This window comes from Bombina bombina, chromosome 1 (genome assembly GCF_027579735.1).
Source record: "Bombina bombina isolate aBomBom1 chromosome 1, aBomBom1.pri, whole genome shotgun sequence".
Taxonomy (NCBI): domain Eukaryota; kingdom Metazoa; phylum Chordata; class Amphibia; order Anura; family Bombinatoridae; genus Bombina; species Bombina bombina.
The window spans coordinates 1,347,725,793-1,347,751,584 of NC_069499.1; the positions used below are offsets into that span (position 1 = coordinate 1,347,725,793).

The 25,792-nt window shown below is 36.8% G+C and overlaps 1 protein-coding gene across 1 annotated transcript in view; it reads right to left on the reverse strand.

Annotated features, from left to right (window-relative positions):
- Positions 1–25,792, reverse strand: part of LOC128664776 (immunoglobulin superfamily member 11-like) — a 107,542-nt gene that overhangs the window by 75,279 nt on the left and 6,471 nt on the right. Inside the window, exon 2 of the mRNA XM_053719582.1 lies at positions 22,447–22,598. Coding sequence (XP_053575557.1) covers positions 22,447–22,598 — 152 coding nt within the window. The remainder of the gene's footprint in view (positions 1–22,446; positions 22,599–25,792) is intronic.

Genomic DNA, 25,792 nt, shown 5'->3' on the forward strand with positions numbered 1-25,792 from the left:
TATGTGCTTAACCTTGTATCTATGACTAGGAAAAATGACCACTTATTTGTTGTTCTGACATAACAACATTTTAGATATCAATGATCAATACATGGTAAATAATATGCTGTATGAGCACAAGGTTTTACATATACAAATGCTATCCAAATGCCCTCTAGTGGTCAAATTGTATAATGATTACATGCACTCTTCAAGCTCGAAGAAATAAGCACACGAACCTCATAGGTTTAGCTAGCAAATTTAAATAAACACAGACAAATGATTAATTGGTGAGAAACATTTGATATCATTGATATTACAAAATTGACTTTTAGAATAATGCAAAACATTATTTGTTTTCTAAACTGTCCCTTTAACAAAATTACATATGCTAACACATATTTGAAGCTTGTTGGTATATCTACATGTACTTGTTCAAAAAATAAATATTGAAATCAGATTTATATTGACGTGTTAAATAAAGTCTATTTTCTTAAAGAGACATTATTGTGTTAATTTTTTTTTTTTGAAAGACATTTGTTTTAACAATGAATATGGTTTAAAGTCCTTTTAGGAGTGGGGGGTGAAAATATGCTAACAATAATATATTTGAAGATTAAACAATGTGGAACTCATACATGATACAAAAATCAACATTTGCATTAAAGGGACAGTATACTATATTTTTAACAGAACTGTATGTAATAGACACTACTACAAACAACAAGATTAACATATACTGATATCAATATTACAAAGCTTCAAACACTTTCAAAGAAAATCGGGTTAGCTCTATTGAAAATATAGATGAACCCCCATTACAACCGTAAAACAAGACAAAACACCATCATACACAAAACAGGAGATAGCTGGAGATGGTACTCACATGAAACTTAGAGGCTTGGCGAGGAGTCTGATAATTAATTACATTTTATTTGAACAGAAGCAAAATGAAACGTGTATTTGTTAAACAATGGACTATCTAACTAGAGACCAAATTAAAAGATTTCATTTATAATGTGAGTGTCTAATGAACCTTTAATAAAATATACAACGAAATTACATTTAGAAGAAGTCGGCATCATATATTTAGCATATGATAAAGCTAAATGCATATTGATTACTTTATTCTAACACAATAGCGCATATTTATTAATTAGATATCTTTAACATTAAACACAACAGTCATTTTTCTGAAAAAGGAACATATTGTTGACAAACATATTAAACAACATGGACTATAGAAATTTGCACTTGCCTCGAAATATCATATGCATGAAAACATTTTGCTTTCGTTCGTTTATTCAACCAGACATCCAGCAAAAGAGAATGTGGTGGTCTTTATCAGCTACGGGTCAACAATGTAACATGATGCAAATAATACATATTCGCAAGGTTTTTAAAATTGGCTGCAGTCACAAACGTTTTTAAAGTGCACAAACAAATATTGCGGGACTACGTAATCCAATCAGACGTTTTTTTACCTTTGCATGTGACGTCTTAACATGGCGCTTCCTTGATCACGTAAGAACGCCATCCAATAAAAGGCACATTCTTGATCACGTAAGAACGCCCAAAAAAAAAGGTGCATCCTTGATCGCGTCAAAACGCCATCCAATAAAAGGCACATTCTTGATCACGTAAGAACGCATAAAAAAAAGGCGCATCCTTGATCGCGTCAAAACGCCATCCAATAAAAGGCACATTCTTGATCACGTAAGAACGTCAGTCAATACAAGGAATCATTGGACAGCCTGGCAGGTGACGTCTTAAGCAACATGGCGCATCCGAAATCGCTGAAAAACTGCAGCCAATACAAGGACTCAGTTGACAGCTTGGCATATCACTAAGAAACGTATTTATATTTTAGGAACTAGTATGTGTCTAGATTGCTATCTAGGAATGTCACCAAATCATGAATCATCTTTTCGGACTTGACTGTCCCTTGAACTATAGCTATGGTGTATATCTTTAACATTTAAAAGATACACATGAGAAATACATATGCCATTGATGTTTTAAGATATGTTTTGATTGTTTTGGAATAACAATACTTATACATGGATTGATTAAACGTGTCATTTATTCAAGTTTAAATATGGTCAGCCTACCTATAGCCATATATGGGAGGAGAAGTATTTTGTTAACATATTTGTTAAAAAATATTCATCATCTAAAATATTTGCATTACACACAGAGATTTATTTGGTTACACTTTTACAATAAGATAGAATTGAAAATGAAATACATGTGCTGTCAACATTACAATAAGATTGTTTATTAATAAGATTATATGTCCTTGTTCATGTAAAAAGGACAAAAACGCTTTAGAAATGGAAATACATTCATTAACAATTGTGCTCACCATCACTTAAAGGGACATGATTTTGTTTTTAAAAAGAGGATACACATAGACAATACTATTTCAATAAAATGAACACTTTACAGGGATTATATCATTGTATCAATCCTCTGATCATTTGTTAAAGGTGCATCAATTCATGCAGAGTTTCTAAATACACACATGGATGTGAAAATTGAAATATACATATATACACAAATAACAATCTATATATACATATATAAAACAATTACTATGCTAATCATAATCATGCAATGATAAAGCTAAGAGAAAAATATATAAAGACAAATAATAAGATTACATTGGAGATGTTAATCTTAAAGTCATTTACAATTGTCTTACATATATGATTGTTTATAAAAAATTATTTTTGGTAGGTCCCTTTAAGGATCAACAAGATAAACTAGAGCTTTCAAAAAATAACATAAAGAATGAGGACAAAGAATCGTGCAATGACATGTTTTTATTAGTATGTAAGAAAACATCAACAACGTTAATAATCTTGTAAAAATAAGGAATATTTGAGCCATATGACAAGGTAACAGAGTGCATCACAGTCCATGAAGAGAGTTGCCAAGGGCCAGCATAGCCCCATTGGAGACATATGACAAGGTAACACAGTGCATCACAGTCCATGAAGAGAGTTGCCAAGGGCCACCATAGCCCCATTGGAGACATATGACAAGGTAACACAGTGCATCACAGTCCATGAAGAGAGTTGCCAAGGGCCACCATAGCCCCATTGGAGACATATATCAAGGTAAAAGAGTGCATCACAGTCCATGAAGAGAGTTACCAAGGGCCAGCATAGCCCCATTGGAGACATATGACAAGGTAAAAGAGTGCATCACAGTCCATGAAGAGAGTTACCAAGGGCCAGCATAGCCCCATTGGAGACATATGACAAGGTAACAGAGTGCATCACAGTCCATGAAGAGAGTTGCCAAGGGCCACCATAGCCCCATTGGAGACATATGACAAGGTAACACAGTGCATCACAGTCCATGAAGAGAGTTGCCAAGGGCCACCATAGCCCCATTGGAGACATATGACAAGGTAAAAGAGTGCATCACAGTCCATGAAGAGAGTTGCCAAGGGCCACCATAGCCCCATTGGAGACATATGACAAGGTAAAAGAGTGCATCACAGTCCATGAAGAGAGTTACCAAGGGCCAGCATAGCCCCATTGGAGACATATGACAAGGTAACACAGTGCATCACAGTCCATGAAGAGAGTTGCCAAGGGCCACCATAGCCCCATTGTAGACATATGACAAGGTAAAAGAGTGCATCACAGTCCATGAAGAGAGTTACCAAGGGCCAGCATAGCCCCATTGTAGACATATGCCAAGGTAACACAGTGCATCACAGTCCATGAAGAGAGTTGCCAAGGGCCACCATAGCCCCATTGGAGACATATGACAAGGTAACACAGTGCATCACAGTTCATGAAGAGAGTTGCCAAGGGCCACCATAGCCCCATTGGAGACATATGACAAGGTAACACAGTGCATCACAGTCCATGAAGAGAGTTGCCAAGGGCCACCATAGCCCCATTGGAGACATATGACAAGGTAAAAGAGTGCATCACAGTCCATGAAGAGAGTTGCCAAGGGCCAGCATAGCCCCATTGGAGACATATGACAAGGTAACACAGTGCATCACAGTCCATGAAGAGAGTTGCCAAGGGCCAGCATAGCCCCATTGGAGACATATGACAAGGTAACACAGTGCATCACAGTCCATGAAGAGAGTTGCCAAGGGCCACCATAGCCCCATTGGAGACATATGACAAGGTAACACAGTGCATCACAGTCCATGAAGAGAGTTGCCAAGGGCCACCATAGCCCCATTGGAGACATATGACAAGGTAAAAGAGTGCATCACAGTCCATGAAGAGAGTTACCAAGGGCCAGCATAGCCCCATTGGAGACATATGACAAGGTAAAAGAGTGCATCACAGTCCATGAAGAGAGTTGCCAAGGGCCAGCATAGCCCCATTGGAGACATATGACAAGGTAACACAGTGCATCACAGTCCATGAAGAGAGTTGCCAAGGGCCACCATAGCCCCATTGGAGACATATGACAAGGTAACACAGTGCATCACAGTCCATGAAGAGAGTTGCCAAGGGCCACCATAGCCCCATTGGAGACATATGACAAGGTAAAAGAGTGCATCACAGTCCATGAAGAGAGTTACCAAGGGCCAGCATAGCCCCATTGGAGACATATGACAAGGTAACACAGTGCATCACAGTCCATGAAGAGAGTTGCCAAGGGCCAGCATAGCCCATTGGAGACATATGACAAGGTAACACAGTGCATCACAGTCCATGAAGAGAGTTGCCAAGGGCCAGCATAGCCCCATTGGAGACATATGACAAGGTAACACAGTGCATCACAGTCCATGAAGAGAGTTGCCAAGGGCCACCATAGCCCCATTGGAGACATATGACAAGGTAAAAGAGTGCATCACAGTCCATGAAGAGAGTTACCAAGGGCCAGCATAGCCCCATTGGAGACATATGACAAGGTAACACAGTGCATCACAGTCCATGAAAAGAGTTGCCAAGGGCCAGCATAGCCCCATTGGAGACATATGACAAGGTAACACAGTGCATCACAGTCCATGAAGAGAGTTGCCAAGGGCCACCATAGCCCCATTGGAGACATATGACAAGGTAACACAGTGCATCACAGTCCATGAAGAGAGTTGCCAAGGGCCAGCATAGCCCCATTGGAGACATATGACAAGGTAAAAGAGTGCATCACAGTCCATGAAGAGAGTTACCAAGGGCCAGCATAGCCCCATTGGAGACATATGACAAGGTAACACAGTGCATCACAGTCCATGAAGAGAGTTGCCAAGGGCCACCATAGCCCCATTGGAGACATATGACAAGGTAACACAGTGCATCACAGTCCATGAAGAGAGTTGCCAAGGGCCACCATAGCCCCATTGGAGACATATGACAAGGTAAAAGAGTGCAACAGGCACAACAATAAACTTTGAAAAAGGCCAAATGGCAACAATAAAAAAAACCATAAACATGTGGACGGAGGATTCTTATCTGCCACCTTGGAGCATCTCCAGATCCTCCACTTACTGGTCATCCTCTTCATCGTCCTGTGCATGTCCAGCTCCAGATTCAGGCCTTGAACTTAATCGCATGATTTCACTCAGAGTCAAGTCCTGAACCCGGAGCTGGGCCTGCATGGTGTCATTCATCCCTCTCAGGACAGCTGCGTTCCTCAACACGGCCTGCTCTACTCTTGCTATACCTTCTAGCATGAGCCATGCTGAGTCACAGCCTAAAATAAAGAATAAATTAAATATTAAGGATAATTACACAATAGACGAAAAATAAGCAAAGATACATTGTCATCATAAAGACAAATCATTCTTTACATCAATTAGTTTAAATTGATTCTTTACACATGAAATATGTTATTCAGACAGACCAAAATCATTAAAGGGACAGTTTACTCAAACATGTTGTCCCCTTTAATTGGTTTTCGATGATCCACTTATATAGCTTGAGTGTATCAAATCTTGTTAAAGGATTTACATTGTACTTACATTAGCAATTTAAATATTTTAATTATACTGTGGTAGGCACACCTATCCTTAAACATTTTGGCATTGAGGACAAGCTGTGTAAACATAGCAACCTGAAGAAATTACATTCCCACTGGGTTAGACAAGAGATAATGTATAAACATTTGTACATAAATTGTTGGATCCAAGTAGTGGTGATTGGTATATGTAGTGATATCAAATTAAAGGGACACTGAACCTAAATATTTAATTGACTGATTCAGATAGAGCATGACATTACAAATATTTAAAAATTACACATATTCTTTAAATGTTTGAATTCTATAGCTATTTTTTGAATGCAAGAATGTTGGTTTTTAGGGCAGGCCATATTTGTTTATCAACTTTGTTTGTCCCTGCTGGTTGATGGATACATTCATCCAACAATAAAGAAATGATGTCCACAATTATTTTCTATTTAAAATTAATTATAGGCATTTCTTTGTTTCAATAAAGATAGCAAGAGAATGAAGAATAATTCATAAGAGTAGTAAATTACAAATTTGATTAACATTGCATGCTCTATTTGAATCACAATAGAAAATATTTACCTTCAGTGTACCTTTAAGTATCTTATAATGTTGATTTTGAATGATACTTACAGCTGTGCCTGGGAAGGACAATCCGACACCCAGGACAATGAAGATTGAGACAGGGGGGAGGGATGGGATTGGGTTGGGGAGGGATGGGATTGGCTTGGGGAGGGATGAGCTGCTGCTCCGGGGTAGGCCGTACAGCTGGGGAGTGGGGAGTTGGGGTCTGGGCAGCTGTATGGGCCATAATACGAGGAGAGCGGCGAAGGGGGTTGTAGGGGTGTTTTTTGGGAGGGGCAGGAAATGATAAATGGGAAGGGCCGACAGGGGTCTGGGCATGGGCAGGAGTCTGGGCATGGGCAGTGGTCTGGGCATGGGCAGGGGTCTGGGCCTGGGCAGTTGTCTGGGCATGGGCAGGGGTCTGGGCATGGGCAGGGGTCTGGGCATGGGCAGGGGTCTGGGCATGGGCAGGGGTCTGTGACTGGTCAGGGGACTGGGCAGGGGCAGAAACCAGATGACCAGAAGTGGCGGATCCATCTGAAATTTTTTAAAAATATATATTAACATCTCATACATCATGAAATCAAATCAACGCATTTCAAATTGATTATGTTTTCAATATACTTAGAAGTGTGTTTGAATTTGTAAACAATTATGAAATGAGGATATGGTATGCATATAGGCACTCAGATGAATATCAATTACTGTCTGTACAATTATAACATTATTATTGTGTTTTGGCCTGGAATATGCATGTGACATAATGATGGCATGAATTATACATTTTTAAAAAAGATAATATTTTCATGCTGCCTGATATAGAAAGGGGGCAGTAGTGTATTTGAACAGAAAAATAATATTCCTTTTTAAAGTGCAAAAGCTGTAGACTTTGAATGTCTTCAATGAAATGATTTTAAAAAAAGCAACATGTTGGAAACATGATAGATATATTTCACATACCATTAGACTCCAAGGCAGCCTCTTCCTCCTCCGTCACATATGTTAAATCAATCTCTGTAAAACATAACATGTTGTGTACACGTTAAGAACAGATATTATAACATATGTTACTGTTGTTCAAAGACACACATCAATGTTGCATTAAAGATATACACACCCAAAGTTATGATTTACATCATTTTGATGGAGCATACAAATTATATTAGATTTGTTATTCTCAATGATTCATATTTTCGATGTATTGTTTGTATTAATTTAAAAATCATAAAAGCATAGTACATAGAACATTTAAGATTTCTCATGTGTGTATCACTTGATGACTGTTGTCAAAAATGAACATGGAAACAAACATATGCTATACATCTTCTGAATAACAAATGTGTAGACTAATAAAGTTTTAATTATTAATCTTTCAATATTAAAAGAAAATTAATATATAATCAGAAGAGAAAATTATATGTTTGTTTCAAATGTTATGCTTCATCAGAATCATGCTCATAATATTGATTACCAATACACCTTCAATGACATATAAATGAGTCAATGGACTTACCAGGAGACCGCAAAGGTGGCTCTGTGTCACTGCTGGATTCCTGTGGGCTCCCCACACCAACTCTCTCTATGAATGATATAGATATATATTAGTAAACACATTTGGGATATCACTAAATCACATCTGTATCGAATTTTAAGATTAATCAACTTGAAAATATGAAGAATAGAGCAGTCATTAAACCAAAAAATGCTTGATTGAATCAAGGGGATTCTGTTAAAAATGATGTATTGAACATATGTTTAATTTCAGACTATATTAGACATCAAACTCATCTCATACGATGCTATTGCATATCTAAATATACCCATTGATCAATGTTCTTAAAAGAATACACACAAACCACATTTTGAAGAACAGCTGTTGACAAATCTAAACAAACACATGTGGCACATCGAGCCATTTGTGCAATGTACAGTAATCTTGTTTAGGACACAACACATATTTATCACAATACAAAACCAAATTGATTAGTACAAATCTGTAATCATGGTGCTGTTAGAGTATGCTGATATCTATAAAGTAACTCCAACAGTGAAAATGTGAATTATATATCAATATTGTTTAATCCAAAGAATGTAAAGATGAATGAATCTATTGTTTATTAAAGGGACACTGACATGATTTATTTAAATCATTGATTTCTCTGTTCAAACTGTTCAAAATGATTTAACATTGACTCCTATTATAATTTGAATGTTGCTACATTTTAATCTTAAAGGCAGATAAGCAATATTGTATTCAATAAATATTGTTTGTTGAAGGTATCCACCAATCATCAATAAAAACCCAGGTTGGTCAACCAAAATTGAGATGCAGATAAACGTACATTCTTGATTTTAAAATACATTTAGCAATAGAATATTTCACATATGATGATAGTATTATATTTAAATGTTTATTAATATTGCATACACTATCTGAATGACAACATTAATAATTGTAGCTCAGTATCCCTTTAATATAAACTTATATTGATTTGACAATGTTGGTGTTAATGAATTCTCTACTCCATATGTTGATGTAATGAATGGGATTGAGCATGCAATTCAAATCTAATATGTTATTTAAGGATATCCGAAGAATTTTTGAATTTTCATCTATTAAAGGGACATTACATATAAATATTGAACAATGTGGATTTAGTATGTAATGTTCTGTCCATGTTTCTAAGACAAATGTCAATTAAAATGAGACATACCATACTGTGACAAGCCCTGCCTTAAGGATCCAGCAGCAACATCCATATCTGTAATATATTAAATGAGGATTGCATATCATTAATACAAATCATGCCATGTTTAAAATCTTTACATTATTAGCAAATCAATTTAAAACTATTAATCCTTTGGTAGTCCCATGAGTTAATTGTTTCCTCAATTCAATTCATGATAAATATATCCTGTACTCTTATTTTCAATCAGTTGTGTTGTTTACTGTAGCTTTAATTATTTTTTGGTGTTATTTCATTCTCTTCAATTGATGGGCATATGTTATAATTTATTTGGATTCTTCTTTTTTTATTATGTATAATATTGAAAATAAGAATACTGTATTCTTCACATATATAATAATTAACATTTCATTTTGACCAACATGTATAAAGCAATGCCACTTACAGCAAAGCCATGTTAACGTGTATGCGCAATTCCATGTTCGCGATCATTGCGCAATGATTCAAAGCGGAATTACGCATCCGTCATTTGACCAACATGTATAAAGCAATGCCACTTACAGCAAAGCCATGTTAACGTGTATGCGCAATTCCATTTTCGCGATCATTGCGCAATGATTCAAAGCGGAATTACGCATCCGTCATTTGACCAACATGTATAAAGCAATGCCACTTACAGCAAAGCCATGTTAACGTGTATGCACAATTCCATTTTCGCGATCATTGCGCAATGATTCAAAGCGGAATTACGCATCCATCATTTGACCAACATGTATAAAGCAATGCCACTTACAGCAAAGCCATGTTAACGTGTATGCGCAATTCCATTTTCGCGATCATTGTGCAATGATTCAAAGCGGAATTACGCATCCGTCATTTGACCAACATGTATAAAGCAATGCCACTTACAGCAAAGCCATGTTAACGTGTATGCGAAATTCCATTTTCGCTCTGTGACGCATATTCTGTAGAGCGCAAGAAACATCATTCCTATTTCATGTGTCACTAATCTAAAATCAGATATCTAAACATCATATGTAGTGTATGTTGTGAGATCTGTATAGGTTTAGTATCTGACTATATACACATTTTTTGATTAAAAAAAAAATATTAAGATATTATATGAAGTTGGATAATTACCTGGTTCAGATTCTCCATCTCCTCCCAGGCCACCGGACGGAGAAGCAGCTGCCCTGGCCCCCGTGTCAGGACTTTCAGATCCCGCAGCTGGGAGGGAAGAAGAGGAGGCCGAGGATGGCGAGGATCTGAATCTTTTGGGGACCCGGAGATTGAGGAGCTCGCATAAAGTCACCTCATAAGGGAGTAGGTACAGTTTCCGCGGGGCCTCTCTTTTGCCACCTCTTTTACGGGCTTGTACCCAGTCCCTTATGAGGTTGACTTTTTTTGTTAACCGCAACCTCATATCTCCGAATCTCCTCATGATCTGATCCTGGGTCCTCTGGACGTCACACACCAATCTAACCACATTGGTGATAGACTCCCAGAGGGCCTTCTTAACAGGCGCATCTGTCAACCTCCTCTTGTTCCCAAACAGCTGGGGATAAAAGTCCTTGACAGCGTGGACCAGTGCAGCGCTCTCCTCCTTGGTGAACCTGGGAGCTGACATGCCAGCTGGGTTGTCCAATAAATATATTATAATAATAATAATATAAACTGCCTGCAGGCATTAGAGAACTGACAAAGATGGCAACGTGTAATGGACTTTTATATGGTGAAGTAAACATGAGATGCACCATGGGACAAGTTATCTGTACATCTGATTGGATAAAAGTTTGAAATATTGTTAGAATGTCTGTGAGACCATCCTGACTCAAGTTGTGTTTGTGTGATGAACTCTGATTGACCGTTCCTTAATGTTTCATATCTTAGTAACTTCCTTACACATACCTCATGGTGGTGCTGTTACTTCATTTTTCATGTAGACTTATTTGTAACTCATGGGCCTGTCATGCGGATATGTGTGACGCAGATTTAATATCCGTGATCCGTTAAATATTAATGATTAAATTCTCTTTAACATCTAATACTGTCACATTATTAAATGTTGTAGACATTTCTCGGTTTAATAACGGTCTGTTTCTTTAATACAAATACACATTTAATATTGTATGTCTTTATTGTTCATAAAATCCATTTATTGACTTATTGTGAAGTATTGATATTGCTCTATTAAATGTATTTCATAATGCACATTGATTGTGTGCTATTGCGTGACATTAGACTCTAATGTTTAAAGATGCTAATCTGGTGTTTCAAGATGCGTTTCCCACGCAATATTTCTGAATGTTCAAATTCAGGTTATAAGGTCAGTAACTTGGATAATCTGTTTATAAATGTTAAACTACAGGTTTGTTTGTTATTAGTAAATAAACCTCGAGCTTGTATTTGTCTGAAGTGCTCATATATGTTATTGTGCAATGGCGTCTTTATTTTTAAATAGACATTACAAACAAACAATTGTATCAAATGATCTGTAGAGATAGAAGATTGTTTAGACTTTAAAATGTAAATCAATTTATCTTAGTATTTAGATATCCTCAACAGAAGAAATTTAAATGCACATGGTTGAGACAATCACATAAGGCTTCTCTGTGCATCCACCAATCTTCATCTACTGAGCCTATCTCGATATACTTTTCAAGCAAAGTATGTCAAGATAGGAAGAGAAGTAAATACACTATTTAAATCTCTTAAAGGGACACTGTCCAAACAAATTTAGCGTTGGTGATTCAGATTGAGCATGAAATGTTAATCAACGTTATAATTTAATCCGATTCTCAAATGTTAACAATTATCTTGTTATCTTTCTTTGCAAATCAATAATGATATTTGAGATTACGGACAATTGTTTAAAAAAACCTGGGTTGTCCTTGATGATTGTTGGATAAATTAATCCACCACAAAAAACCAAGTTCAGTCCAGAGTACTGAAGCAAATAAATTATCTATTTTATGCATTATTTTTAAAGTAATGATAGCAACATCACAAGGAGCATTCATAATATGAGACAATTTTTAAAGTTGCTTAAAATAGAATACTCATTCAGAATGTATAAATCATAAATTTTTTAACTGTCTCCCTTTAAGTATATTTTTAGTTCATGTCCCTTTAAATAAACATTTCACAATAATGCTTGAAATATCAGAAACCTAGGCACCTTCCTTTTGATAAATTAGTATAACATATGAGGATATCAAATTTAGATTAACTTCTGGATTGTTTTACACACTGACTGAAATATATATTGTAAAGGAGGTATTTCGGAGTCTTCAGCTTAGAGGGACATTAAGCTATATGTTATGTATGCATTTTGGATAAGATTATAATATTTGAACAACTTAATATGTTTTGGTATTCAATCATTAGATTGTAATTATATATATTTTTGGATTAAATACATATCTACATAGGCTATTTTGATGCTGATTGTTGGTTGCACATAGATACCTTATGTAATTGACTAAGATATGTGCATTGATGTTTTTTTTTCAAAGTATATTTAAAGACTGAATGTAATTCTATAGTACTTTCTAAATATGTTTAAATTCTTTTATGAATTATTTAAAAATCAGTACACAATATACTTTGTGAATGTCCCTTTAAGGACAAAAACATTTGTAATGTTGATTTAACATTGTCAAAATAAACTAAAGGGGAATGAAAATTATATATAGATATGTGATGTCTAACCCAAGAGGTAAGATTTTAAAAACTACATAATATTATTAACTATAGTTAAATGACTCCACTAGAAAATCAAATCGATTAACCTGCCATCCAATAACTAGCTTGTGAAAAATATAAAGTTAAATGACCTACCATTTATAAATGTAAAAATTAAAATAATTTAGCAAATAATGTTTTGAGATACCTAAGGAAGATACAAGATCTAATAAAATTAATTTTACATTCAACAACACTGTCACTTTAATGTAATTGAACCACTTCCCCTTCTTAAAAGTGAAAACAAATAATTTTTGAGAAATTGACTACATATCCGAAATTATTTTAACATCTAAGAATTTCTAAAGAAAAGCATCGATGGATCTCACTCCCCAATGAATGTTAAAAAAGATAGTTTAATGTAATATTCTCGGAATCAGTGGATTTTCCACAATTAATGCATTATTTGATCTTATGCATGTGCTTGTCAAATAGACAACTACCAGTCATGGGAGTCAAATTGCTTTTTATTGACAGATTATATGGATATTTATTATAATATGTTCCAAAGAGTGTATTTAATACTAAAATGTTTATTATTAACATTTTAAAATTTAATAGTTTCTGAACCAAAAAGAAAAAAATATTCCTGGAAGTCATCAGATGCCAATCTGAAATGTAAAAATGTTTTTTTTAAAAAGTTAATACACACGTAGTCAAAGATTCATAAAATACATTTACAATCATCTTGTGTCTATGCTCTAACTTTGTTCAACATTTTTTAAAGATATTTATTAATTATATTTAAAAAAAAAACCATTATATTGTGTAATAAAATAAAAAAAAATAAAAAATCTGATTTTCTAATTATACATAAAAATGTATATCACATTTCAATAATATATATGTTGAACATAAATGTCATATTTCATGTCCATTCAAATACCTCTATATCAACTATAATATGTATTCCTTTTTATGATTGTGATCCCTAAATATCTAATGATGAAATATGTATGACTAATGTATGTAAGCTACTAATAATCAACATTCTTCCTGTGATTCTTAACTAGCATGCATTGGTACACCAACCTGGATAATGCATGGTCTTTGAAAGTCAATTCAGGGGTAAACAGTTGATCTTCAATAGGTGTCTTATTCATCATTTCAAAAATAGAGGACTGAAATCCCATCTAAAAATTAGAAATTCATCTAAGTGTCTGATTGTGATCCCTAAATATCTAATTAAGAACTAAATATGACTAATGTATGTAAGCTACTAATATTCAACATTCTTCCTGTGATTCTTAACTAGCATCCATTGGTACACCAACCTGGATAATGCATGGTCTTTGAAAGTCAATTCAGGGGTAAACAGTTGATCTTCAATAGGTGTCTTATTCATCATTTCAAAAATAGAGGACTGAAATCCCATCTAAAAATTAGAAATTCATCTAAGTGTCTGATTGTGATCCCTAAATATCTAATTAAGAACTAAATATGACTAATGTATGTAAGCTACTAATATTTAACATTCTTCCTGTGATTCTTAACTAGCATGCATTGGTACACCAACCTGGATAATGCATGGTCTTTGAAAGTCAATTCAGGGGTAAAAAGTTGATCTTCAATAGTTGTCTTATTCATCATTTCAAAAATAGAGGACTGTGAAATACCATCTTAAAATTTGAAAATCATCTAAGTGTCTCCAATAGGATGCCTCAACAGCCTTATTCTATCAAATAGTTGGCACTTACCATGTGAACATGTCTTTGTATGGTTTTCAAGGTCAGCAGATTTGAAAGATAATGCCAGACATGATCCCATTGGTATACTTCAATTTCAATCTTGGCTTTTTCCACTGTCAGTCTGGGCAATCTTCACTGTCAGGCTTCTAATTCTTCCCTTTCAGTCTTTAGATTAAGTCAGCTCCCTAATGGCATAAAAAGTTTATTCAAAATTACTACAAGTGTGTGAATCATTTCTGTAGCCCTCTCCCACCCCCCATTTCATAAGAAATTTCTGTCACTAGCTTACTGTGTAGCATCTTGTGTTATGTTCTATCAAGTGTGAAGATGAGTCATATTGAGCAGAACAAACCTCTAATGTGTGACATTGAACCATAGTCATGCTAGAGGATCCCTTTCTGAGTATTTTCATTTTAAGTAATGTGTAAACTAAATACTAGTTTATAAAATGTATGCCATATGATGTATTTGTGTACAATTCATGCCAGCAACAGTCCAGACATTTATACTTACCAGCTGATGTCCTCTTTAAAAACCAGGTGGCAAAGACTCGCTACAGGACCCAATGGCCAGAGCATCACCTATATTAATAAATGAAACACATTTTTAGCATTTGATGAACAATCCTAACATGTTTGCACAATTCTCTACTTGTCATTTCCCTAGAGTTCACATCTATTGATAATACTCCAGTCTAACTTCTATTCTTTACCGTCTAAAGTTGCGGTTGATGATGTCTGCTCTGACATTGAGCCCCTCGTCCCGGAACGGCCCCTCTAGAACAGGATCATCCTCCTCATCTCTGAGGAGGTTTCTGTCCGGCCGGACGGCCTGCAGCATCCCAGCCCGCTGTGCAATATTATGCAGGACGCTACAGGCTACAACGATCTTAGACACCTTCTTTGGGTTGTACTGGAGGGCTCCTCCCGACCTGTCCAGGCACCTGAACCTCATCTTCAGGAGCCCGAACATCTGTTCAACCACCGCCCTGGTTCTCTTATGAGCCCTATTGTAGCGCTCCTCTGACACATCAGTCGGGCTACGCAAGGGGGTAATGAGCCAAGGCCGGCTCATGTACCCAGAATCACCTATAAATTATGAACAGAACATAATTCCAACAGAATCCTCAAAATAGTATTTGTAGTACAATAAAAAGTTTTGTACACGATAATCCATTAACAAATGTTTATTTTAACTTTAAAATATCTAGTTCAATATTATTCTCTATCTTCCCATTTCAGCTAAGACATGCTACATATGCGTATTTCTCCTAAATCAAGCCTTGTGTAAAATGCTAACTACATGGTTACATTACATTCTCTATCTGAGCATTTAAGGTAAGACATGCTACATATCTGCATTGAACTAAAAGACATTTGCTGAAAGAGACAATGACATGGTTAAATTGCATTAGCTAATATCTTCCCATTTCAGCTAAGACATGCTACATATGCGTATTTCTCCTAAATCAAGCCTTTTGTAAAATGCTAACTACATGGTTACATTACATTCTCTATCTGAGCATTTAAGGTAAGACATGCTACATATCTGCATTGAACTAAAAGACATTTGCGGAAAGAGACAATGACATGGTTAAATTGCATTAGCTAATATCTTCCCATTTCAGCTAAGACATGCTACATATGCGTATTTCTCCTAAATCAAGGCTTGTGTAAAATGCTAACTACATGGTTACATTACATTCTCTATCTGAGCATTTAAGGTAAGACATGCTACATATCTGCATTGAACTAAAAGACATTTGCGGAAAGAGACAATGACATGGTTAAATTGAATTAGCTAATATCTTCCCATTTCAGCTAAGACATGCTACATATGCGTATTTCTCCTAAATCAAGGCTTGTGTAAAATGCTAACTATATGGTTATATTACATTCTCTATCTGAGCATTTAAGGTAAGACATGCTACATATCTGCATTGAACTAAAAGACATTTGCGGAAAGAGACAATGACATGGTTAAATTGCATTAGCTAATATCTTCCCATTTCAGCTAAGACATGCTACATATGCGTATTTCTCCTAAATCAAGCCTTGTGTAAAATGCTAACTACATGGTTACATTACATTCTCTATATGAGCATTTAAGGTAAGACATGCTACATATCTGCATTGAACTAAAAGACATTTGCGGAAAGAGACAATGACATGGTTAAATTGCATTAGCTAATATCTTCCCATTTCAGCTAAGACATGCTACATATGCGTATTTCTCCTAAATCAAGCCTTGTGTAAAATGCTAACTACATGGTTACATTACATTCTCTATCTGAGCATTTAAGGTAACACATGCTACATATCTGCATTGAACTAAAAGTAGACATTAGCGGGGGGAAAATATATGGTTAAATTGCATCCTATAGCTGAACATTACGCTAACATTTTAAAACTACAGTGGCAATTGTCAAACTAATTAACCATGTTGTGCACAAATACTCACCAACGAGATAACCAGGGGGCATTTGTCTTTCCTCAAACTGTCTCCACAGGGACGACAGAGAGAGGATGCGGGCATCATGACAAGCCCCTCCAAAATTTGCACGCACATGCATAATCCTCATCTGTGCGTCACAAACATACTGCACGTTGAGGCTATGAAAATGTTTGCGATTTCTGAAGGGCGAGTCATCAATTGGAGCACGCAGCGCAATGTGGGTACAATCTATGGCTCCCAAGACATTGGGCAATTGAGCAATATCAAAGAATTCCCGCTTCAGGCGCCTCCAATCACCATCATTCTGTGGGAATCCTATGTATTGCTTACTGATACGTACCATGGCGTCCAGAAAGTTATCAAACACCCCAGAGAATGTACCTTGAGCCAGGCCATGCATGTACAGTTCTCCGGATTGAAAACTCCCGGAGGCCAGGACGTATAGACAGCTTAGCATCTTACTCATGGCGGGAACAGCAGTCCTTATTCTTATACGTGGCTCCAAATGAGGTTTAAGAAGATCGTAAAGGCCAATGAGCTGTTCGCGATCGAGCCGATACTTATCATAAACCTCAAATTCGCTCACGTTTTCCAAGGTGGGTCTCACCCTGTAGACACGAGGACCTCGAACCAGACGACCCCTTCGTCTCAGTCTGAGCCGCCGAGGCTGCCTGATTCGATCAACAGCTAGTTCGCCAAAATAGCAGCACCAGCAGCGTCTACCATGTCATCGTCATCCATCTTTCAAAACAGCGTAACAAGGTAAGCACTTGATCTGATGTGGATCACAAGTGATGCATTGGCCATGTTGTTTGGGGGATTTATAGTACAATTAGTCCAATGGTAGTGAGTTTGTAATGATTGCTGATTGTATTCACCTGTTTGTATGTGAGCGGCGCAAATGCTTTCACAGTGGGCGTTTATTTGTTGTTTGCTGAAATGTTATTTTCAAACAATGAATCTCAATGTGAAAGTGTCAAATATCACACATACAGTGCATGTTTGTAATATTTGTTCATATGCGTAATCAATATTTCTTAAACGCGATCTTATAGTAACAAGCACACGTCCAGGCTAACATGAATGAAAGTGCATAGTTGTGTATAATGTGCATCGAATGTGATCGATCAATGTTGTTGCCATATTGTTTGTAAACGATAAAGTAACATCTGCCATCTGTAGTATTGTATATATAAGTGATTTCCGAGCTGTCAATATTGTATGCGTCCCTTTAAAATCGCAATAATAATTCCGAACTTCCCGTCTGCCATCTGTAGTATTGTATATATAAGTGATTGCCGAGCTGTCAATATTGTATGCGTCCCTTTCAAATCGCAATAATAATTCCGAACTTCCCGTCTGCCATCTGTAGTATTGTATATATAAGTGATTGCCGAGCTGTCAATACTGTATGCGTCCCTTTAAAATCGCAATAATAATTCCGAACTTCCCGTCTGCCATCTGTAGTATTGTATATATAAGTGATTGCCGAGCTGTCAATATTGTATGCGTCCCTTTCAAATGGCACTAATACTGAATAACTTCCGGCTGTCATCTGTAGTATTGTATATATAAGTGATTGCCGAGCTGTCAATACTGTATGCGTCCCTTTAAAATCGTAATAATAATTCCGAACTTCCCGTCTGCCATCTGTAGTATTGTATATATAAGTGATTGCCGAGCTGTCAATATTGTATGCGTCCCTTTCAAATCGCAGTAATACTGAATAACTTCCGGCTGTCATCTGTAGTATTGTGTATATATAAGTGATTGCCGAGATGTCAATATTGTATGCGTCCCATTAAAATGGCACTAATGCTGAATAACTTCCGGCTGTCATCTGTAGTATTGTATATATAAGTGATTGCCGAGATGTAAATATTGTATGCGTCCCATTCAAATGGCACTAATACTGAAGAACTTCCGGCTGTCATCTGTAGTATTATATATATAAGTGATTTGCGATCTGACAATATTTATTAATTGTCCCATTGAAATCGCCCTAATAATGCTGTTCCAAACTGTTGTTTACGTATATGTTGTATTGTAGTATTGAGTGTTAAAGTTCAGAAAGGGGCGGTACAGTGGTGAATCTGTGATGTGTATGGTTGAATCTTCTAATGACGTCATGATATTATTAACCTGCCTATGTAGTTCTGAAATCCTCATTGTGTTGTTGTATTTGACTACATTGTTATTGTGTGCTGAATAAAATCTAAATGTGTGCTTTGTGGTTGCGTGATGGGTGATGCGTGTTATGTACATGTACGTATATATTGTGATTGTGTCCCACATATGCTGACTTCTATATAGCGGTCTGGCATTGTTGTTCCTTCCCATAAAGTGACATCTGTAATCTGGTGTAATGATGTTCTTGTTGTACGTAATTCCTAATGGTTTCTGGTGATGGAATCATGATGTTAAAAGTACAGTAAAATCCATATGTTGTGTTTTGTGATTCCTCGAGAGAATGTAATGTGTTTTTCCCCCATCATTTGAATGCACATGTATGAGTGAATGTTAAAAGTAATGTATGTGCATCCATGACTGATCATGTGTTAAGCCTATGTAGATATGCTGTTGCTGCAAGCATATGAGTTGAATAACTGAAATGCAATAATAAAGGTAAATGAGAATTTTTTCCCATTGTGTAGTGTGAATCCTGAAAAGTTGACATTATTTTTGTGTCCGTTTAAATGTAATATTTTTAAAACAAAAATGTTGTTACTAGTGATGTTGATTTGTAGTTGATGTAATATAAAAGTCTGAAACAATTTAATGGTGTTGTGAATATTCAAACAGTAAAATCCATAAATCCACCATAGGGAAATAGTCATTTCTTGATCTATTTATCATAGCTGGGTCTAACGCATGAAATCATGTCTTTTCTAGCGCTGGTATTTGGAGTTTTTCTGTCTACGCTATTTGCGTGCGTTAGGGAAATGAGGGTTTCGCGTGCACGAGCACGTCTTCCCAATAGAAGTCAATGGAGGCTCTAAAATTTGTTCTTGTTTTTTTTCTAAGACTGGTTTTCCTCGTAAAGTGAATGACGTCATGAGCTTGTGTGAAAAAGTAACTAAATCGTGTTCTTTTTGTGATAAATAAATAATTTGTGTATGGCATGTGGTGTATATTGTTTGTATGCATCGATGAGTGTATGTTTGTGATAATGTTATTAGTTAGATGTAGGTATATGAGGGTCTTTTCCCGTGTGTCAATGTAAGTCAATGGGAAAATGGATTTGTGTTGTTTTTTTTCTAACACCCGAGATCTCGCAACTTTAATCCTTTGTATTTTGATGAAAAATTATTAAATCTGAAAAATAAATATAGTGTCGTGTTTGTATGAGTGTAAGTGTACTTTGTGTAATATTTGTTTTGTGATTCGTGGATGTTTTTTTTGTCGGTATATGTTTACTACTGGTTCTGAGGTGTCGGTAGAAATTTGAGCGTTAGGTGATTTTTGAGTGTCGGTAACTGAACTCTAAATACCGGAGTCCGTAAGAAACCTGCGTTAGGAGCCTCTAACGCTGGTTTTCACGGCTAACACCGAACTCCAAATCTAGGCCTTAATGACCTAAGTATATCCTCGGACAGCTTGAATATTTCATGCAATAAACTGAAGCAATATACTTCTTAGGTGCTGATAATCCTTGGCACCATAAAAAGTGTATCTATACTCACATATAGATACAAAGGAGCAGGCCTCCCCTTTGGGCAGGGCGAGAGGGGCACCTGCCCAGGGCCCCGCACTTTGAAGGGCCCCGCAATGTCAGAGGTGAGGCTATGAGATGTGCAATGTATATGTTGTATTTAGTTTATGAGAAGTGTTTATGGCATCAAGAGGTCAAATATTTTGTGTTATTCTTTTTATAGGTATTACTAAATATTGGCACGGAGTGGGCCATACAAGGAGCAGGACATACAGGGGAGGGGAATAAAGTCACTGGGCTGAGGGGCCCCACAATTGTATCCTGCCCAGAGACCCGCAAATGCTAAGGTTGGCTCTGCACAGGAGTCCGTCTCTGAACCTCCTCATCTGAACGTTAACCTTGCTCTACTCCCGGTACAACTCCCTCTACGAAGCTGACCAGCTCAGAAATGGAAACGGATACCAGAGTTGGTAGAGTATATTTGCTAAGTCTGTCCATGAGCAAACTATCACCTAGATTACAATTTTGCATTTGTGTTTTAACGCTGAAAAAATGGCCATTTCAGCATTAAAACAGTAACGCAGCCATTACATCTTTGTTTAGGGAAATAAGTCTTTATGATTAATCAACACATGCCTCTCCTAGGTGGCCTGTCCGTGTCGAGCCAGTGACTGATGAAAGGGTCAGCTGCTGTACTTGGTGACCAGGGATTCAATAAACCCTCTCTGTTGGATCGTCGTCTGCTACCCAGCTGCTTATGCACATGACCCGGTTTCTTCCCTGAGGCTGTGTCACTAGTCCATAGATCAGCCGCACCTCCCCGGGAGCCGGTTAAGAAGGGTTCAGTGGCATGTTCCGTCTGGGAGACATGAGTGCAGGGGGCTGCTCCGGTATTATAGATGGCCACAGTGTTGCTTGCAGGTCGGGTGCTCTCCGGTCTCTCCCAGACATTATTGTCCCTTCAGCCCTTTCAGCTGGCTCGTGTGCTACCTTACCAATGGCAACATGTAAGGTATGGTGTAAATCCTCAAAATTGAGGAGCATCTGTAGTTCCAGTTCCTTAAGGATCGCCTGCATCTGTAAATGTAAACCCCTCTCCATATCTAGGAACCAGGTTGTAATGAGTAATTTCAATTTTCACTAGCGTGGAACTGCTTTACCCGGCTGCTAGCAAACTGGGGGGGGTGGTTGAATGTGAGAAAAGTATGAGGCCGCGGTCGTTGATCTCTGGAGGCTCAAGTTGTTTCTTTCTGCCAATGTAAACGGCTATATTTGGTGTTAAAGAGATCCTTGGCTACTGCCCTTTTAGTTTCAGAGTTTATGAGTAATTATATCTAATTAGAGCAGAGATGACTGACATTTTCTAAAATTATAGAGAGAGCTTCTCCACTTTGCGACTCCTCATGGCTGCGGATAGGACACGCCCCCCTCCAAATGACATCATTAAATTTGCTTTGTTCCCTTGGTAGTAATTTTCAAAAGCTAAACCTAGGTAGGCCCAAACTGATTTCTAAACCGTTGAAAACTGCCTCTTAGCTCAGAGCATTTTGAAAGTTTTTCACAGTTAGACAGTACTAGTTCATTATGCTCACTCCCGTGTAGTTATTTAGAAATCTGCACTGATTGACTAAGCTGCATGTAATAAAGGGATTATCTATCTTTTTAAACAATAAAAATTCTGGTGTAGACTGTCCCTTTAACATATACAATAAAGTTAAATAGAATATACGCGATTCAAAATACACACCTGAAGAGGATATTGTGGTTCTACCAAGGGAGAGACTGTCCAAATAATGTTAAGCCGGTTGAGAGCCGCTGTAGTGCGAAATGAGCAGGGCAATAGAGCGCTTCCCCCTCGAGCCACTTGCACACTAGGAGTGGTTACTGTCACCTTCACAGCTGGAAGAAATAAGAGCATTATTTGCTAAACATAGAATTAGCAATACTTAGATGTGTTTTTTTAACTAGTTGTCACACTGGATACAGAGATATGGTCACATAAGCCCTTTGGATGCATAGGGCTAGATTATGAGTGACATTCTAACTTTTGCGCGTGAGCGATAAGGGGTTTATCACGGCTTATTGTGCGTGTCAGAAGTAGCAGGTGTTCGGGAAAAAAAGGACTGCAATGGGCTTTACCATAGAGATACTGTACATACATACACATGTCTAAATATGTATATGTATATATATATATATATATATATATATATATATACACACACACACAGTATATATATATATATATATATATATATATATATATATATATATATATATATATATATATATATATATATATGTTTATCGTGATTGTTTGGACCATAGAAAAGAAAAGATTATAAAATGGAAGTTTAATTGATAAGAGAGGGCAGAATAGGTCAGTATAGGAGAACAGAGGAGGGCATAACTGGATATGATGGGGCAGCGTTAAAAAATACTATAAATATGATAGTAAAGCCAACTGCAGCCCACAAGGGACATTTTGCCCTCTCAACCTGTAACAAATATACAGAACAAGTACCATTTCCTCTGTATAGGGGCAGTCTCCAGAGTGAAATATTATGTAAAAATAAAACTGTGCTGTGCAATTCTGTACACTGCAGCATGATTAGTGTCAATAGTAATTAACAGCCTATCTTTATTAACCATAAAGTATAGATTTCCTCTGCTCAGCACTGTGCTCTGGGTTTGTGGCCGTCTGAATAATCCAGAAAACCAAGGGCATATCAAGGCCATTATGTACTGTATAACTTAAACATTATCTGTTCTTTATGTTGCAGAGCTTGAATTTGTAAAAGCAGTACCGCTCTTCTAGAACAATATTAGTGCTGTGGGTAGATGGCGTCTCATTTTTGGCGTAGGTAGAACTGCCTTCTATGGAGCTGAAAGTATAGTGTGGGGGGTTCTCCAGCTTGCTAGTTATGTGTGCGGTTCATATCTAGATCTACAGTACTGTTTTTGGTGAAATAATTTGGAGTTAAAAAAGTGGTCTCTTATTCAGCCACTTTGTTTCTAGTGGCCTAGAAACAGGCAGAACTTTTAGAGGTTTAAACGTTATAAAGTATATTAATACAATAAAGTTGGTTGTGCAAAGTTGGGGAACAGGTAGTAAAGGCTTTATCTATCTTTTTAAACAATAACTTTTTTTGGAGTAGACTGTCCCTTTACGTAATAGCCCCACACCAATATTTGCATCACTTTCCATGGTCAAAATGCCATTAGTCCATGAACAATTATTTATTATAAATGGTATATCCACCCTCCATATACACACATAGAGACATGTTGCCTAATGGAAATAACCATTTGAAAATATCAATGATTAAATAAAGCACATGTGCCAAGATATGAGATTAAATTAGTCCAAAACAATATCACGCCAGGCTGTACATAAGTGGAAGTTATAGAGGAGGGCTCAACTTGTATATATTGTTTAGCTTCATTAAAATTAGCAGTGCAATAGAGACTAACCCTTTGAAAATATCAGCTACTTATTTCAAATGTGAAACAATACCACCAATGCCATAGTTTTCATCACTTTCTATGCCCACAACTATTGAGTTAGGAAGAAGACAAGTGTTTCTAATAGAGGGAGACCTAGGGGTCAATTTATCAAGCTCTGTACGTAGTTATGATCTAACTAAAGACCGCTGCTCCATAACCTGTCCATCTGCTCTGATGCAGCGGACAGGAATCAACCTGATCAAATACGATTGGGTTGATTGTCACCCCCTGTTATTGGCCGCGAATCTGCAGGGGGCGGCATTGCACCAGCAAATCACAAGAACTACTGGTGCAATTATAAATGCTGACAGCATATGCTGTCTGCATTTATCGATGTGCAGCGGACATGATACGCTACATCGTATCATGTCCGCTCGCACATTAATAAATTGACCACCTAGACTAAGTATATTCACATAATTAATTAGCCCAACAGACTTGTAAACTATCAGTACGTTTTAGAAAAGCACCATGGCACATTTGACATAATTTCCCCTGCCCAAAACACAAGTGGGCTAGGCTACCACCAATTGGATATTATAGAGAGGGATTCATCCTAAGTATATCCATACTAAAACCAGTAGCACAATGGTTATTAACCTTTTGAAAATATCAATTAGCTCATCAATCTTTTGAAATACTGGCCCATGCCATTACTTTCCTTGAGCAAATCCCCTTTGGACCAGGATGAATGCTTTTAACCAAGTGTAATTTTATACTACCATTTAGTAATCCTCAGCCAGGTTGAGATTTTGTGCAGACAAATTAAACCATGTTATTATTGTACTGCTACCCTTGTAGATGATACCAAGTAATAATTAACAAGGGATAGTTATTATACAGTCTGATTTGTGATGCCTTTACTGTTAATATTCTTTTAGGAAAAACCTCTGATAATGAGCTGTTAGTTAGTTCTTGTGTCATGAGCTTCTACCCTTGCTTGTGTCTCAAGAGGCAGAGGGCTGCTATCCCTGTAAATATTTCATAATCATCCACTAGGTTGAGTTGTTGTACAAAGTAAGTTCTTGAATACACCTTTCAGAATATTCTACGCACATTGACATTGGTCTGCATGGTAATAGGTCTCCTAGTAATATTGCAAGGGACTCTCATGATACATAAGTATAAATCCCTTCATAATAGATCTTGTTATGCTATAACTCAAAGGAAGTGGGCTTAAGGGGAAGGTTTGCTTTTTTACTGATGATGCAATTTTTTTTAACAGAGTTGATGTTCCAGGAGGGGTCGATCAAATGAACAGTGACATAAAAAAAAAACTAAAGGACTGGTCAAATAAATAGAATCTGAAATTTAATATTACCAAGAACAAAATTATGCATATAGGATCCATAAACCCTAAGGCCAATTATAGTATCAATGGTACATTACTGACTGTAACTAAAGAAGGGACATGGGAATTATTATTTCCGATGATTTAAAATTTGGTAAACAATGCAGTAGTGAAGCCAGTAAGGCCAGTTGAATACTTGACTGCATTGGGAGAGGTATTAGTAGCAGAAATAGCAAGGTTTTTATTCCACTTTACAGATCATTAGTTAGAAAAAATCTGGAATACTGTGTACAGT